We start from the raw sequence: 15,277 nt of genomic DNA, 5'->3' as shown, positions 1-15,277 counted from the left end.
AGCGCTGCCCGCCTCGGCTGCCGGCAGCGCAGTGCACCCCTCGCTGCCCGGCGCTGAGCGGGACGGGACGCGCTTGGGGCAGCACCCGCCTAGCCGCCCTCAAAACTTGCCGTGCTGGAGGCGGCCGGAGCGGGAGGGCCGGACAAGGGGCTGCGGGAGTGCCTGCCCTCATCGCCCGCAGAGCGAGGGAAGGAGAGCCGCCCGGGTCCGCTTCTCGCACTACCGGGAGCAGCGCCCCGCCTCTCACCGGCAGGCGGGGCGGGGCAGGCTGGGTTGGCGGGAGCCGGCACTGAGGGGCGGGCGGCCCGGCGCGGCCCCGGTGCCTGCCGCGTTCCCGGGCGGCGGCGGGGCGGAGGAGCCGCCCTGAGGAGCTTTCCCTGCCCAAGCTCCGAGCTCCGGAGCCGCGCCCCGCCCCGCCTCGCCTGGCTCCTCGCTGGGCTTTTCCCAGGGAAACACAAAGTTTCCCGCGCGGCCGTAGTGGGAAGCGGCGCCGTGTGAGCGCCTCCCCGGGCAGCCAGGGGCAGCATGGTGCTGAGCGCCGAGCAGGTGAGCCTCATCGGGCAGGTCTTCGAGTCCTACGTGCTGGAGCACCACAGGGACGAAATCCTGGCCATCCTGAGGGAGGCGGACGAGCAGGCGCACTACCCGGTCGTCGTCGACGCCTTGACGCTCTTTGAGACCAACATGGAGATCGGCGAGTTCTTCAACGCCTTCCCCAGCGAGGTGCTCCCGATTTTCGACAGCGCGCTGCGCCGGGCCGCGCTGGCAGCGCTGCAGGAGAGCGCGGAGCCCGCGCAGCTCAGCCTCAAGCAGAACCTGCACGCCAGGGTCTCGGGTGAGTGCGGGGCTGCAGCTCCCTGTCGGGACTGCCGGCATTTCTTGGCTCTTCAGGGAAACTGCCAACATCTCCGTACTCTGTAACAAACTCTTCTTACTTGGCTCTTCAGGGAAACTGCCAGAATTTCTTTACTTTGTAACCAGCTGTTGTGGCGCCATGGTATGAGCAAGTTTAATTCTCGCCCTTCCGGTGTTTGAAGCGGAGGGAATCCTTAGTGTTTATTGAGCAGCAGGTGACACGTACAAACACTTGGTGGATGGGTGTAGACCAACTCCCAAAAGCAAAGCTGTGGCCATCCCCACTGGGCTGCCTGTCTCTCGCTGGGTCAGGGCTTACACTAAAGCCTTTCCGGGGCAAAGACTCCTCATAGCAGCAGCTGATTTTACTTTATTTCTTTTAGACAGGAGATGCAGAGAAAAGAAAAAAGGAAAAAAAATCCTGGGAGAAAGTTTTTAGGGGAAGATAAAATAGTTCCAAAGTTTTACTGCAGGTTGCCTTCCCTACCATGCCAGTTGGCACTCCGTCCTTATTAGCTCCAGCCATCTTCCAAAGTCTGAATTTTGAGTTGTCTTGTAACAATTTAATCTGAAATTTTATGCTTAACTGTTACAAAATTGCTTGTCATAAAATTGGAAGGAACTCATGGAGGGCATGGTCAATAATGGAGGCTTCAGTAATGTTTTCACTGCCAGATGATATATCATTATTCCTTATAATTGGGAAGTTTTTAGTAGCTTTGAGGTTTGGTAAATGTGGAGTGCAGGTTCTGGGATTGAAATGTCTTTTTTGCCTGTTGTGGGAAACTGGGTCAGCAGTGGCACCATCCCTTCTGGCCATTTCTGATTATGACAATTTGGAGCAATAGTCTGCAAAGCCAAGAGCTGGCAGCCTGTGTTTCCCTCCCCTGCCCTGTTGTGGAGTGGCTTATGATCATTCAGTGTTTTGGCAGCTTGAATTTGGACAAATCACATTGTTAAATAGGCCTGTGTTTCATTCCAGTGAGTTTCCATGAAAATGTTGTAATGACAATGCATCCATCAGAAATACATTTAGCCTGTGGTATTCAAGTGCTGAGGAGCTTGTACACAGCTGCTGAGTGTGTGAGGTGAAAGGATGGCTGCTTGTGCTGGACTGAAATTTGACCTCAGGCACCTTCCTGAGGAAGTACTCTTCATGAGTAGTGGTGTCTTTAAGACATTCCTTTTCCTCTTATCAGCCTCTTGCTGGAGCTGATCACTCCTCCCACAGTGATGTTTTGTCTAAATAGTCCCTTATCAACCTCTGGCAAAATTAGCCCCCTTGATCAAATAGTTTTAGTAACTGATAAAAGCAAACCTGACTGATCATTGGTAGAAGAATTCAGTCAGCAGACTCACAGATAATTCCATCCATAAGCTGGAGAGAAGTTGGTGAAGAACAGGGAGAGTTATCCTTGAGAGGTCCAGCTGGATCAAAATTACATCTGTCCACAGAATTTGGTTAGTGCTCTGTACCACTGAAAGGCTTGCTGGAGAAGAAACAAAAGAAACAATCTAAATTTTCTATAGCCCCTTTTCCACCCGAATTTTCCCATTATACTGTTGCCTTTTAAGTGGGTGCTGAGTTCTGATTACCTTCAGGATTCTCATCTTGGAGTGCCACTTCCCATTCCCATGTCAGATAAGGAGAGAATGAGAAGCTGGTGAGCTATTCTTGGTGGGAGCAGCAGGCAACTACCACGAGTTTGGTGATGGTATCTCTGTGTCAGGCTTGAAATTAAGTGAGGAAAAGGGATTTTGCATACACTAGATGTAAGAAACTATCTCAGCACCTTCTGCCAATATGGACAGGGCATCTAGGGACTCAAAAAAGGATGAAAGGAGTGTGGATATGCAGTAATAATCCATCCATAATAATGGATGATTACCCTGAATTCACTGAAGGAAGTAAAGGTTCTTTATCTGAATTTCAGCATTGTAGGAATTTGATTGTATAGCTTCTACTTTTTGCTACAAATCCATTAAATTATTTTTCCCCATTTATCATTAGCCTGAGCACCACTGTGTTTGTTACTCAAGTCCAAGCTGCTTCTGATATTTTAAATAGTTTTTTTGTGACTAATACAAAGAGGCACATAGTCAATTAAAGAATTTGTCAAGCAGTCTAGTATGATCAGAATGAAGGCTCTTTTTGTCACATTTAGACTCTTGTCTCTTCAAAATTCACAGAGATGATCACCATATATCTTGACAACAGGGCTGCAGCTCTCTCTAGTGTAAGATGTGATGCATTTTGCAAAGCTTTTTCAGGGGCAGCAAGGCTGAACTAAGAATAAAAAAGCCAAAACAGGTGGAGAAATAACGGATTTCTTTTCCCCTGAACTGACTAGAAATGCAAATCTGTGGTAGAATGAAAATTTCAACATGCTTAGTAGAACATTTAAATAGCTTTATTAGAGTCAAAGAGAAAAAGTTGTTTGCAGTTTTACAAAATACTTGCTCCTGATTATTTAATTTCACCTTTTCTACTTTATTCTCTTACCTTTTAAAATTAGTTCAATTGTTAAAAATATTTTCTTTGAACAAAAGCAGAAAGTCAAGTGTTGCTTAAAAGCATCAAACTGGAAGGTTTCTGCATGTCTGAAATGAGGAATTTCGGGTTGAAAACACTGAAATAAATATGACTTTTTTTTTCCCCAACCAAAGTCACTGAGAATATTTGCCCTAAATGCACAAATAGCTTTGGTCCCCTTAGAAACATTATTTCCTAGCAGATTTGTAGTTTTGCATCTCTGTAGAAAATAATTCCAAAATATTTGGGAAGCAAAGATAAGAAATTAAGTTTATAATTATTTGTTATCTTGTAGTTCATTACTAATTTCTGAGAGGGCAGTATTTTGCTCAGATGAGCATTTCAAGACCATTTACCTTTGTAAGTACTTTGTAGGTTGTTGAGATTAATCTTCCTGAGGATTTCAGTCACTCTGGTGCCCAGTGATGGGCGAGCTCTGGAGCCTGATCAGCACACAACTGAACTGGCTGCTGGGGTGGAATTAAGGGAGAGCAAGTGGAAAGTGTCCTGTCACTATGGATTTGAATATACAAGTGATTTTGCTTTCCCTGTGTTCATAACCCCTTTACATTCTTTTTATGCCATCTTCCTTGAGCTCGAGGTTTACTGGTGTGCAATGTGGATTTAAGGTCAAATGCTCTCCAACTGTGAGTTTGCCTAGACTTGAGAATTCACACAATATTACACCTGTTTTACTGTGGGAATAACATTGGACCACAATTAAGTGGCATAACTAAAAATTTGTCATTCACATAAACCAGTTGTAGAATAAATGGCATCTGCAAAGGAACATCTGAATTAATACAGATATGAGAACATCAGGATCTGCTTCCATGAATGGAAGCTGTTCATGGCTATTCACCCCCTGGCAGGAGTGGGAGAGTAACCTGGCAGCATTTTCAGCTAGTGCTCAGGGTCTGATGATTTTCACCATCTGAGGGCAGTGAATCAGATTTATGGTACAACAGATGAATAGTTGAATCATGTTTATGAAATGCTAATAACAATGGCTACTGTTTATATGTCTGGCATGTTTTCTGTTTAACTGCATTGCCAGTCCTTGTTTGATAAGCCCAGCCTTATGCTGTACATATTTCTGTCCAACAGGTTTGCCTGTTTGCCCAGAGCTGACTCGAGAGCACATCCCTAAATCCAAGGACGTGGGACACTTTTTGTCCGTCACTGGGACTGTCATCCGCACCAGTTCTGTGAAGGTTTTGGAGTTTGAGCGCAGTTACATCTGTAACAAGTGCAAGCACCTGTTTGCTGTCAGGGCTGACTTTGAGCAGTACTACACCTTCTGCCGGCCAGCAGCCTGCCTCAATGAGGAAGGCTGCAACTCAACCAAGTTCACGTGTCTCTCTGGAACAACCTCTTCTCCCACCTGCTGCAGGGACTATCAAGAAATCAAAATTCAGGAACAGGTAAGGGAAAAAAAAACATAGACAACAGGGGAAGGTATTAAAGTATAGATGTCTACTGTTTTTTAAAACAAGTGCCTGAGGTGACTGAAAGGAGCCAGGTAACCCATTGGTCAGAGATTTCCTGTCAAAGAGTTAAGAATTAAGCCAACACGTGGACCATACTTCTGTTACTGGGTAATTCTATTCAGTATTGTCCAAAACACCAGCAGTCAGTGAATAGATGAAATTTCCATAGATGAAATTTCCATAGATGAATTTCCCTTCCACGTTGAATCCCTGTAACGCCAAGTGTGCATTTTTCCTCTAAGCACTTCCTGTGCATGATGCTGATGTTCAACACTGGTTCTGAGGACAAAGCTAGCCCAGTGTTGGCCAGGGCCAGCTGTAGCTGTGCAGTGTGGTCAATACATGGTGTCTGCAAATGTTCTTCCCTTCAGCCAATATTGAACTCCACAATTATTGCCTATGTGATCATTACAGAACCTGCAGCCAGAATTTGTGTTTGGTTTCTGCTGGTATCCCTAGGTGGAAGTAGAGACAAGGTGGAGGAGAAATGTGTGAAGTTAGAAATTAAGGTCTTAAAAGAACAGAATACCAAAACAAGTAAGGGAATAAACTTTCTAGGAAATAAGCTCTATATTGCATGAACATATAATGATTGTTTCTGGCATGTGGGAAATCTCTGTAACTTAGATTTTGTTATGCTGTGTGACACACAGATCTCACTGGTAGGAAGGATTTTCAGCAATGTGGGCTTGTTAAAAACAGTAAAGTTAAACTAGGAGTGAATTTCCCTTGTGCTTCCTACTGAGTTCTGCAAATAACTGTGCATGTGCCATCAGTACTGACAGTGATGTGAACTGCCTGTGGCCATTTAGGTAATACACAAGGGTGAATTAACCTTCCTAGGCACCAGAGAGTGAATACATTTAGAATTCTAGCATGTATGAGCTGGGCTGCAGAATGAAAAGGTACTTCTGACTGTTATTCTTGTGCAGTGGATACTCTCAAAACTATTGCAGGCTCTAAGTGTAAATGGAAAGATTGCTTGTTGGAAATGGACTGTGACAAGATTGCACAGACTTTGCCCTGGAGAAAAGCAAAAGAATTACAGGAGTTACTGGCACATTTGTCAATATATATTTGGGTTTTCCTGTTTTTGATTTAATCCTTGACACCTAAACTTAATCTCAGACTGTCAAGTCATGGTTAAATACCAGAAAAATACAGAAATATTCACTCAGTATCTACTTCAGTGAAGCGTTATCTAACCCATGCACATGCTTCAGTACCCAAAGTCAACTTTACATATCTAAGAAATACCTAGTAATAACTCAAAACTATAATAAAAAAAAGATTGGTCTTTCAAATTACCTCTTTTAGTGAGCTTTGCTTTCTTCAAGATCTCCCAGCACTGAGCACCTTCTGCTAATTTAATACTCAATCCCATTTCCTCTAATATCAGCATTAAACTTTCATTGTGAAGTTCAGGGCAGCATTGGCATCCTTACTGTAAGTTTTGTGGTAAAAAGCAAGAACTGACCTCAGTTCCAGGAAAGGACCACAGGCCAGAGCAGCTGTAAATTAAAGGCTTTTGAAAGGTGCGGTTCTGAAGAAGTGCTTCTCCTTCCCATCCCCTAGGTTCAGAGGCTGTCTGTTGGAAGCATCCCTCGTTGCATGGTGGTTGTTCTGGAAGATGACTTGGTGGACAGTTGCAAGTCTGGTGAGGATATAGCATAAATTACCTACATTTGTACCCACAAGCATTTTTAGTTTTCCACTTGAGATGAATCTCTGTCAGGTGGCAGTCAGTGCCGGGGGCTGCTCGAATGAGGTGTGTTCGTCTGTCACGGGGCTGTTCCAGGCTGAGCGTTGGCGTGGCAGCTGATGGCCATTCCAGAAAATGTCATGCACCCCCATGGCAGCTTGCATCTTGACTGTTTGACAGATCAGCAGCAATAAGTAATGCGTTGTGACAGACAGAAAGTGCATTAAACCTTGTTAGTGTAGAACACCAAACCTCCCCAGGACATCGGGTCACTCAGCACGAGGTGCCCCTGCATAGGTTTGGAGAGCCAGGAAACCTGACCTCTCTCTAAGGAGCTCCTTGGCATTCAAAGAAGAAGCTCATTGGCAGGACAATGAATGGAGAATGGACTAAACATTCTCAGATAGGCACATTTCCACAAGAAATTAATTTGTGGTTGTACTTTCTGAGAAGAATACTGTACTCAGAATGTTAACAAGTGATGCTGGGGTTCATTCTCCACAAAGATTACCAGAAGCCAAATAAGTTTTGACTAATTTTTTTGTATAATCAATGTAATTGAAAGAGCTTCTACAGTTTACCAGGAATTCCTCTCTTTTAAAAAAGGAAACAAGCCGAGGTATATCTTTAACAATTCACCTCCCTTAAACAGAAGTGGAAAGACATAACAGCTTCCTACCACTGAAGACTGAAGCAACCTACCTTACCTTTGTTTTAGACTCCCAGTAAATGCAGGAGGTTTTGCTTTTTGTTGTTAGATTATTTTTTAACCTTGTTAACTGTAACACAGGATCTAGATCATGTTATTGTGCATTACAGCTAGCTGAAGTGTCTACATGTGTCAAGTCATATTTTTTTTTTTTTGTTATTTTATTAATTTTTGTTGTTACCTCTAGGAGATGACATCACAGTGTATGGAGTGGTAATGCAGAGGTGGAAACCTTTCCACGAGGGTGCCCGCTGTGACTTGGAGCTTGTTCTAAAAGCCAACTATGTTAAAGTGAACAATGAGCAGCTAGCAGGGGTTGTAATTGATGAAGAAGTTCGCAAGGAATTTGAAGACTTCTGGGAAAGGCATAGGAATGATCCCTTAGCAGGTTAGTGGTTCAACACTTAAGTTGGACACTGGATTGGATAGAGATGAAATCAGGAGTGAAAATACAATGACTGAACACATTTTCCACCATTATCCTATCTCACCCCTCATTTATCAAGAATATATTTTTTTTCACTACAAGAATACAAAATTCTTACTTTATTATTACTGGGATAGGGTGGAAGGAAGTACCAAACCTACTGCATTGATCTTCATCCTCTGGGCTTTCCATTCAAGTCTTTTGGAACATTTATGAACAAGAAATGAAAAGGAATATAAGTATAAGAGGAAACAAAAAAGAAAAATGTTTTGTAATCAAGAAAGGAGAAGCATATTTCTCAGAAGAAATAATGTGGATCAGATCTGCCTTTAGTCAGCACAGCTGTTGCCTCTGGGGTGAGAGAGCTGACACACTGTCTCTGCATCCCAAATTAAGCTCTGCTTCTTTACCATAGGGATTAGCACATCCCATCTTTAACATAACTCTGGGATGCCTAGCTCCTTGAGTTAGGAGCAGGGGAGCCTTCCAATTCACACTGGCTTCCAGAACAGTCAGTGGTCAGTATGCTGGGTCCTAAACTTACCATGGTCCTCAGTCAGCCAACTTGGAATTCCCAGTAGTTCTGTCTGGAACTCTGTCCCTCTCCATAATCTGAGTGCCTTCTCCTCAACCCTGCAGAAGCTCAATGGACTCTTTAGGGTCTCCTCCACTGAACTTTATTAGGCTGTTTTGTAAAACAGCAGTCTGTTTTGTAAAACCCTGCAAAAGGCTTAGTCTTTCTTTTTTAAAGAAAAACAGGAGGAAAAGCAGGTGGGAACCTCCCTCAAATGAGCCTGCTTACAATAAGAAAGTGTAGATCCTGTCAATGTTAAAGATTATTCAGAACTGCATTTCCTGGAAAGCAACTTAATTGCTAGCTTCCTGCTGTTTGGAATGATAACATTTCTTCCTTCTGCTATTTGGAATGAGAATATTTCTTATCACTCTCGTTAGAACTGTTCAGAAAGTAACTCAGGATCGTCTTTGAAGGTCTCTTTAATCTTTCATTCTCAGGACAAATTTTGGAAGCCTGCAGAGAGCAATGTGATTTTATCTAATATTACCCATTCTGAATAAATAAATTTGAAGTGGCTACGAGAAAGTAGAGGTGGAAATTAGAAGGACCCTGACTGCCCAAGGTGTCTGTTTCAGTCTATTTGTCTGAATTTGAGTTGAAATTGAGGGCAAAGATTAAGTCTGACTAAGGAGTCGGAGGCCACAGAATGTGTGTGTACCTGTGCTGTTTTTCAAGAGATAATGAGAGCTACTACTGCATTTTCAATCAGTCACTCAATGATGCTAACTCCTAACTGTGAAGTTAAATCTTGAGCAGTGTGTGGCCGAACAACGTTGTTAAAATTTCACTTTTGGATGAACAAAGATGTGTTAATTCCTTCAGAAGGCCTCCAAATAAAACACATGTATCTTAAGTCATCCATTAGGTCCCTATATTTTGCCAGTACCATGTATTTGCATCTAAATTTAAAACATGAAGTTAAGCTCTCAAAATGGGTCACTCTCTTTTATTCCCTAGCAATGGAAGTAACACATGGCATATAACCTGAGACCCCTTATGTGCTGGAAGTGTCAGAATCTCAAAGAACAGAATTAATCCTGTTACATATCTTCCACACCATCAGCATTTTCAGAGCAGATTGAAATATTCTGCTGCTGGAAAGAGACTATAGTAGGGAGGAAGAGACACAGAGGGATCTGTGACACAGGAGGATCAAAGGAGAAGGAAGGTAACAATGAGAAAATAAAGACACTATATGTGCACAGGTTTAAGGCAAAATAAGTGTTAGAAGTTTTCTTAAATGTACAACACACCAGTTTTCAAGGGGACATTTTGAAATCTGTAAACTTTTAGGTTTCATAGCTTTTACACTTGTAAATATGGAACAAAAGAATTTGCATGGTGGCATTTCATTCCTTAAATTGCAATAGGATTGGCTTTGCTGCTTCTGACTGTGACTTACTTACCTTCTGTATCATGAAGGAAGTTTGGATCAAACAACCGCTCTAGGTGCCATTTAAAGAAAATAAATTTGAATTATCCTTCCTACCCTACTCTTCTTGCCCAAGTTATTTGTCAGTCTACATGGGAGTCCCTGGGAAACCAAGTTTTAACTCTGCTGAATGCCATTTTTGCTCCTGTTTTAGGGAGGAATGAAATTTTGGCTAGCTTATGTCCTCAAGTTTTTGGATTGTACCTGGTGAAGCTGGCTGTAGCCATGGTGCTTGCTGGTGGTGTGCAGAGGACTGATGCTGCTGGAACTCGAACCAGAGGTTTGTATTGTTTCTAAAAGTATCACATCCTTTGTAACAGTCATTCCCATCCCTGTCCTCACCCACATCCCCCCTACCATTCCAAAATCAAACCAGTAAGAACTTGGAAGTGCAATCATCCCACTTTCTTGAGTGAGAACAAATTTTAATCAATTTTGACTATTCTTTGAAAATCTCAGACAAGTTAAAGTGGGTGTCTAGACTTCCTCTTTTTGCTTTAATTTTTTCCCAAATAAAACCCAAAAGAAGCAGACTTTTAGGTTTCCATTAGGTAGAATATTAAAGGCAGCTGTTTTATCTGAAACATCTCACTTTTTACTGTATAAGTGACATTTTGAATTTATTTCTAGTAGAATATTCCCAGCAGTATTTGGCATCAAAGGATGGAATCTTAATGTTTCCTTAATGTGGATCACAATAGTACGTTAAAAGGAAAAATTAAAGTATTCATTTCACTTCCTAATGCCAGACTTTTCCATCTGTGATTGTCACCACATCTCACTTAGTCTTGTAACTCCAAGTTACCTGCCTGCTGATTTGCCTTCTGTTGTTGTTAGATGGCAAATATGCCATGTGCCAGGTGGTACAGAGGTCATAATCTATGTAGGTCATAATAATTTTTAAAAGTATGTCTCTGTATACAAATACAGGATTTTCTTAATGCTCTAACAGCTAAAAAAATGATATTTGAATTGAAGATGAATTTTCTAGAAAACAGTGAAAAAAATTTAGAGCACTACTGAGATTGTAGCAGATGAATTATATACTCCTGTAATTTCATTGTTGTGAAAAGATAAAGTTGTGTAGCTGTTGGCAAAGAATTACTTAAGCAAAACAGACTGCTGATTTTATTAGTCCATTTTGCAATAATTTAAATAACTGAATAGTGGAATGGTAACTAAAACCTGGTATCCTTCTGTTTCATATTCAAGAATGAGCTGAGTCTGAGAAATGAGCATTCTAAAATGTAAGAACTCATTACAGGAAGTGTCAAATACCTGCAAACACTTCACAAATACTCAATTGTAAATATTTGTGTCTAGATGACTTTATTAAAAAATGTATTTATCACACCAAATAAATAGTGCAGAATTACATATTTTAATGTATATATAATGCTAAATTTTAGGTGAATGTGACAAGTATTATTTAATCGGAACATTTTGTGTCAATGTTTGTCTGCATATGAACTGTCTACTCCTACATCACTGTTTTCCCCCAAGGTGAATCACACCTTCTGTTGGTTGGAGACCCAGGTACAGGGAAATCTCAGTTCCTCAAGTATGCAGTAAAGATTATGCCACGCTCTGTGCTTACAGCAGGAATTGGGTCCACAAGTGCAGGTATGTGCTTCTTCAGCTGTGACAGGTTATCTCTCACTCAAGTATGTTTGTATGGAAGCCTTCAGGTATGTGAACCTATGTGCTCAGGTGGTTGTGAGCACATTTGAAGCAGAGGGCTGCTGTGGGGGCATGTGAGGCCTGATCTGACTCTCTGCAGTCCTGCCTCTTTCTCTGTATCCGTGAAGGACTGATGAGTTTCTAGCAGGGAGCCTGACAAGCCTCATCCAGAGACACCTCTCAATGCTTTGCTAGCAGAGAGTGATCTGGCCCTGTATTTTTAGCATTTCCCAGCTATGACAAATATGACATCGTTCCAGAGCTCACGCTGTGTGATGAGCTAGCATCATTTGGTTTCTCCTGAACAGATAATCTCCTCTCTTCTGTTCTTTTATGTGCTCTGTCTGGTGCCAGTTTGATTTCTGTTTGCTTTCTGGAAATTCACCCCTGTGTTGAGGAATTATTTCTTACTCATGAAGATGGTTTTTAAATGGTTTCAGAGAGCACGTGGGTTTTTTCCTTCTTTTTTTTCTCTTTCTTCCTTTTGTTAAATTTAGGCATGTCCCAGCTGGCTCTCAATGCTAGCCATCTTTGCAAACTCTTCTGGGACAATGTACAGGGTCAGATTACCTCTGCCAATGACTTTATTTGAACAAATGAATATACTACTTGTATGTTCAAAATCACAAAATAATTAGGGTCAAACCCCAGTGTCTCAGCTAGCATGTGTAACTTGAATATTCCTTAGAGAGTGCTGCTTATCATTGTATCTCTGGGAAATAGCATTATTTGTACATGGGAGAACCAGAAGATAAATCTTCCCTAGCTATGTATATACTGACTCTTCCATAGCTGTGGAGGTGGAACATGATGTTGAACATGTACACTCCTGTGTGCAGGGAACTTGTTATGAAACACATACGCCTCTGACTTTCCATTCAAACTGTTAACAAATAGGTCTGGAGTGAAGCCAGAGAGAAAATTTTGGCTTAGCAAAATCTTTTCTCCACTTTTTGTTCTGTGTTAAGAATTTAGAACAGTCAGTGTAATTTCAGATTTGCTAGGGGACTCGCAGTGACCTGGAGTGCAGTTTTGCCATGTATTTCAGTGTGACTTTGCCCATTTTTGTAAGAAGTGATTTCCTGTGTCCATTGCTCTCAGTCTCTGATGTTGCTGTTGCCTTCTTCACCATGTCTCCCTCCCATGCTTCAGCTTCCTGATCTGAATATGATCTGATTTCAGCTCAGCCATGATGGCTGGGTTCAAATACATGTCCCTAAAGACAAATATTGCAGTTTATATGCTTACTGTGGTATATGTGCACTAATGATGTGTGGAGATAAAGTTTCATCTCATTAGAGGATTGTCTTGGGCCTTTAAATCATCCCTATTTCACTTAAATATTCCTTAGTTTTAAAAAACTTCTCTCTGTTCCTTTTTCCAAATCTGACAGCAGCACCAGATTTGTACTTTAGAATTCTTCAGGACCATTATCACAAGTGAAACTTGAGTGCCTAGCAAGGAATCTTATTAACCTGGTTTAATTTCAGGGAACCTTTCCATGGCTAGAACTGCTGGACTAAGGTATTAATTTCTAGACCAGGAGTTTGGATGTTGTTTGAATTACTATTTTCTTTGCCTTTCCTGTGCAAAGACTGTCTTATGAATCTGCTTGTAGCTAGCTGCACCTAACATTGACTTTTGTAAACTTGCTCTCTGTGCAGAAGCTTCAGATTAGTTTGGAGAACTATTAAACTGTTTTACTTTCTTGTCATAATTGAACACTTTGAATTACCAGTTTCTGCTTTCCCATGAGAGGACAGCCCTAATGCACATTCTTCCCTCCAGTGTATGAATATTAAATATCTAAGTTTCACTTTCAGCTAGTTCTTTGCTGTATATAAAAAGCAGTCTGAATTGCATTTAATTGCTGGTTCTGGGATTGCAGTCCACATGGCCAAAAGACACACCTGAGAGTGGGTAAACCCTAAATAACTCCTAAAAGCTGGGTCCCTATTAGAGAAAACTGCTGGTACCTCACCAGCCTTTAGTAAGATTCTGTGTACACTGACACCTTGTGCCCATCTGGTACTGGTTTACTGGACACAAGCTATCAAGCTATTTAAGCATTTCTGTGTCCCAGACTGTGTCATACCAGTTTTACTTGGTTTTCTGTACAAGTATTTATTTGTACCAGGACAGCATATTAGGTCATTAACATTCTCCTTGTGCCAAAATTCTCTTTCTTCCCTGGTATACCTTGGGCATCACGTGCTCTGAGATCCACTGTGACACTTTGTGCCCCTGCAGTGTCATGTGCCTGCTGCAGTCCATTAACCCATACTGACGTGACTGGAATTGCCTTGTAGAATTTCAGAATAGAGTGACCTAACTCCTGCAGCTTAATTTGCTCTTGGGCCTCTGCTTTTTCAACCAGGTTCCTGCTTTCCCCTCCACTTTCTAAACAAAGTCTCTGCTGTTTTACCTGATTCAGAAAGTACAACCCAGGAGAAAACCCTGCTTTCTTGCTGAAGGTTTGGAAGACCTTCATCTTTCTATCTTACCCACAGGCTCAGGTTGCCCGCTTGCTGCAAACAGCCCTTAGAAGTGACAGATAATTTGTTCTCTGTTTTGAAAAAAACAGAACTTTACCTCCACTCAGTGAGTAAGTTTCTGAGCTTACTTATTTATTAAGTTGCCTTTCTTTCAAACACTTAGCAGAAATTTTCTGTTGCAAATTCTCGACAAGTTTAGGACTTATATGAGGAACCGGGGTCTGTTCCTCCCACATCTCTTTAATGACAGTTGGCAGGCAGACCAGCCCACACGCAACAACCCATGGTAAAAATTTATTTGACCACTGTAGGACTTTGTGATCTGTAAATGAAAGATGGGGGAACCATCTGTCCCACTGTTTTGTTCTGTCTACACTGGGTTTTTTTACAGGCCCGGTTCATTCTCCCTGACTTGTGTCTCATCTGAGAATCACAGGGAGTCACTCAGCTACCTTTTATTTTTAGAAATTGATACACAGTTTTCCATAAAGATAGAGACTTAGAGAGGCTTAGCAAGATCTCTCTGGGAGTTCTCACCTTACTACTGAGTTAAATAAACTGTTTTGCAGGCCCCAGAGGCACAGTGCCGCTTATGTTTATTTGGATGAGATAATCACTAGTGAGAAAACATTTCATTTACCTCTGGAGCTTAGATTTGCAGTGATTGAACAGTGTGCAACAGGAACCAACACATGCAGCAGCTGGCAGCTCTGGAGCTCATGGACATCCAGGACTCAGAGTCATTCTGCTGCTTGCTAGTGCATATTTGACTGTTCACACTTCTGAAAATTTTGTTTGGTGTTGCATCCCTCCGCAGATTGATTGCTTAAATAATTTTGTGAACTGTATTTAGAACAGCTTGCCTAAAAATCTGGGAGACTATCAGCTGTTTCTCCAGCTCTCCAGTTCTGTATAACATGCCTTTCTGAGCTGTGTGACATGCATGCTTATGGCCTCTCCTCTAGAGCCTCTGCAGAGCCTTGCAAATACTTCCTTTTGCTGGTATTTTGTCATGTCTAACACTGTCCATATCATGCCAACAGCAGTTTGCTACTGATTTCCTTCCTTTTCATTGAAGGGAACTGACTTGAGGGAAACAACCCCTTTTCTTCTTCCATGGTAAGCTTTCCCCTGCTGGGCAGGCTTCAGGTGCTAACAGCTGTCTCTCTTCTGATCCATTAGAAACCAATCCAAAGCCACTGACATGAGCCATCCAGCTGTGGTTATAAATAGAGTACGTGGTGTCAGTATCCTGAGGTATGCAAGACTCTGAAACTGGAGATACTTTTCCCTCTGTGTAGATCTCCAACTGTTCTGTGCCTTCCCTAGTTGACATAAGCCAAAGTAGTGCCAGGAAACCGTTTTCCACCATGGATT

At 42.1% G+C, this 15,277-nt stretch overlaps 1 protein-coding gene across 1 annotated transcript in view; it reads left to right on the top strand.

The window, feature by feature from the left end:
- Positions 1 to 295: 295 nt before the first annotated feature.
- MCM9 (minichromosome maintenance 9 homologous recombination repair factor) overlaps positions 296 to 15,277 on the top strand; it is a 47,680-nt gene continuing 32,698 nt past the window's right edge. The window contains exons 1-6 of the mRNA XM_064707956.1: positions 296 to 835; positions 4,496 to 4,812; positions 6,454 to 6,535; positions 7,477 to 7,677; positions 9,880 to 10,005; positions 11,229 to 11,348. Of these exons, the coding sequence (XP_064564026.1) occupies positions 526 to 835; positions 4,496 to 4,812; positions 6,454 to 6,535; positions 7,477 to 7,677; positions 9,880 to 10,005; positions 11,229 to 11,348 (1,156 nt within the window). The 5' untranslated portion in view covers positions 296 to 525. The remainder of the gene's footprint in view (positions 836 to 4,495; positions 4,813 to 6,453; positions 6,536 to 7,476; positions 7,678 to 9,879; positions 10,006 to 11,228; positions 11,349 to 15,277) is intronic.

The sequence above is a fragment of the Zonotrichia leucophrys genome, chromosome 3, assembly GCF_028769735.1.
Source record: "Zonotrichia leucophrys gambelii isolate GWCS_2022_RI chromosome 3, RI_Zleu_2.0, whole genome shotgun sequence".
Lineage (NCBI taxonomy): Eukaryota > Metazoa > Chordata > Aves > Passeriformes > Passerellidae > Zonotrichia > Zonotrichia leucophrys.
This window is presented reverse-complemented; position numbering and strand designations above follow the sequence as displayed.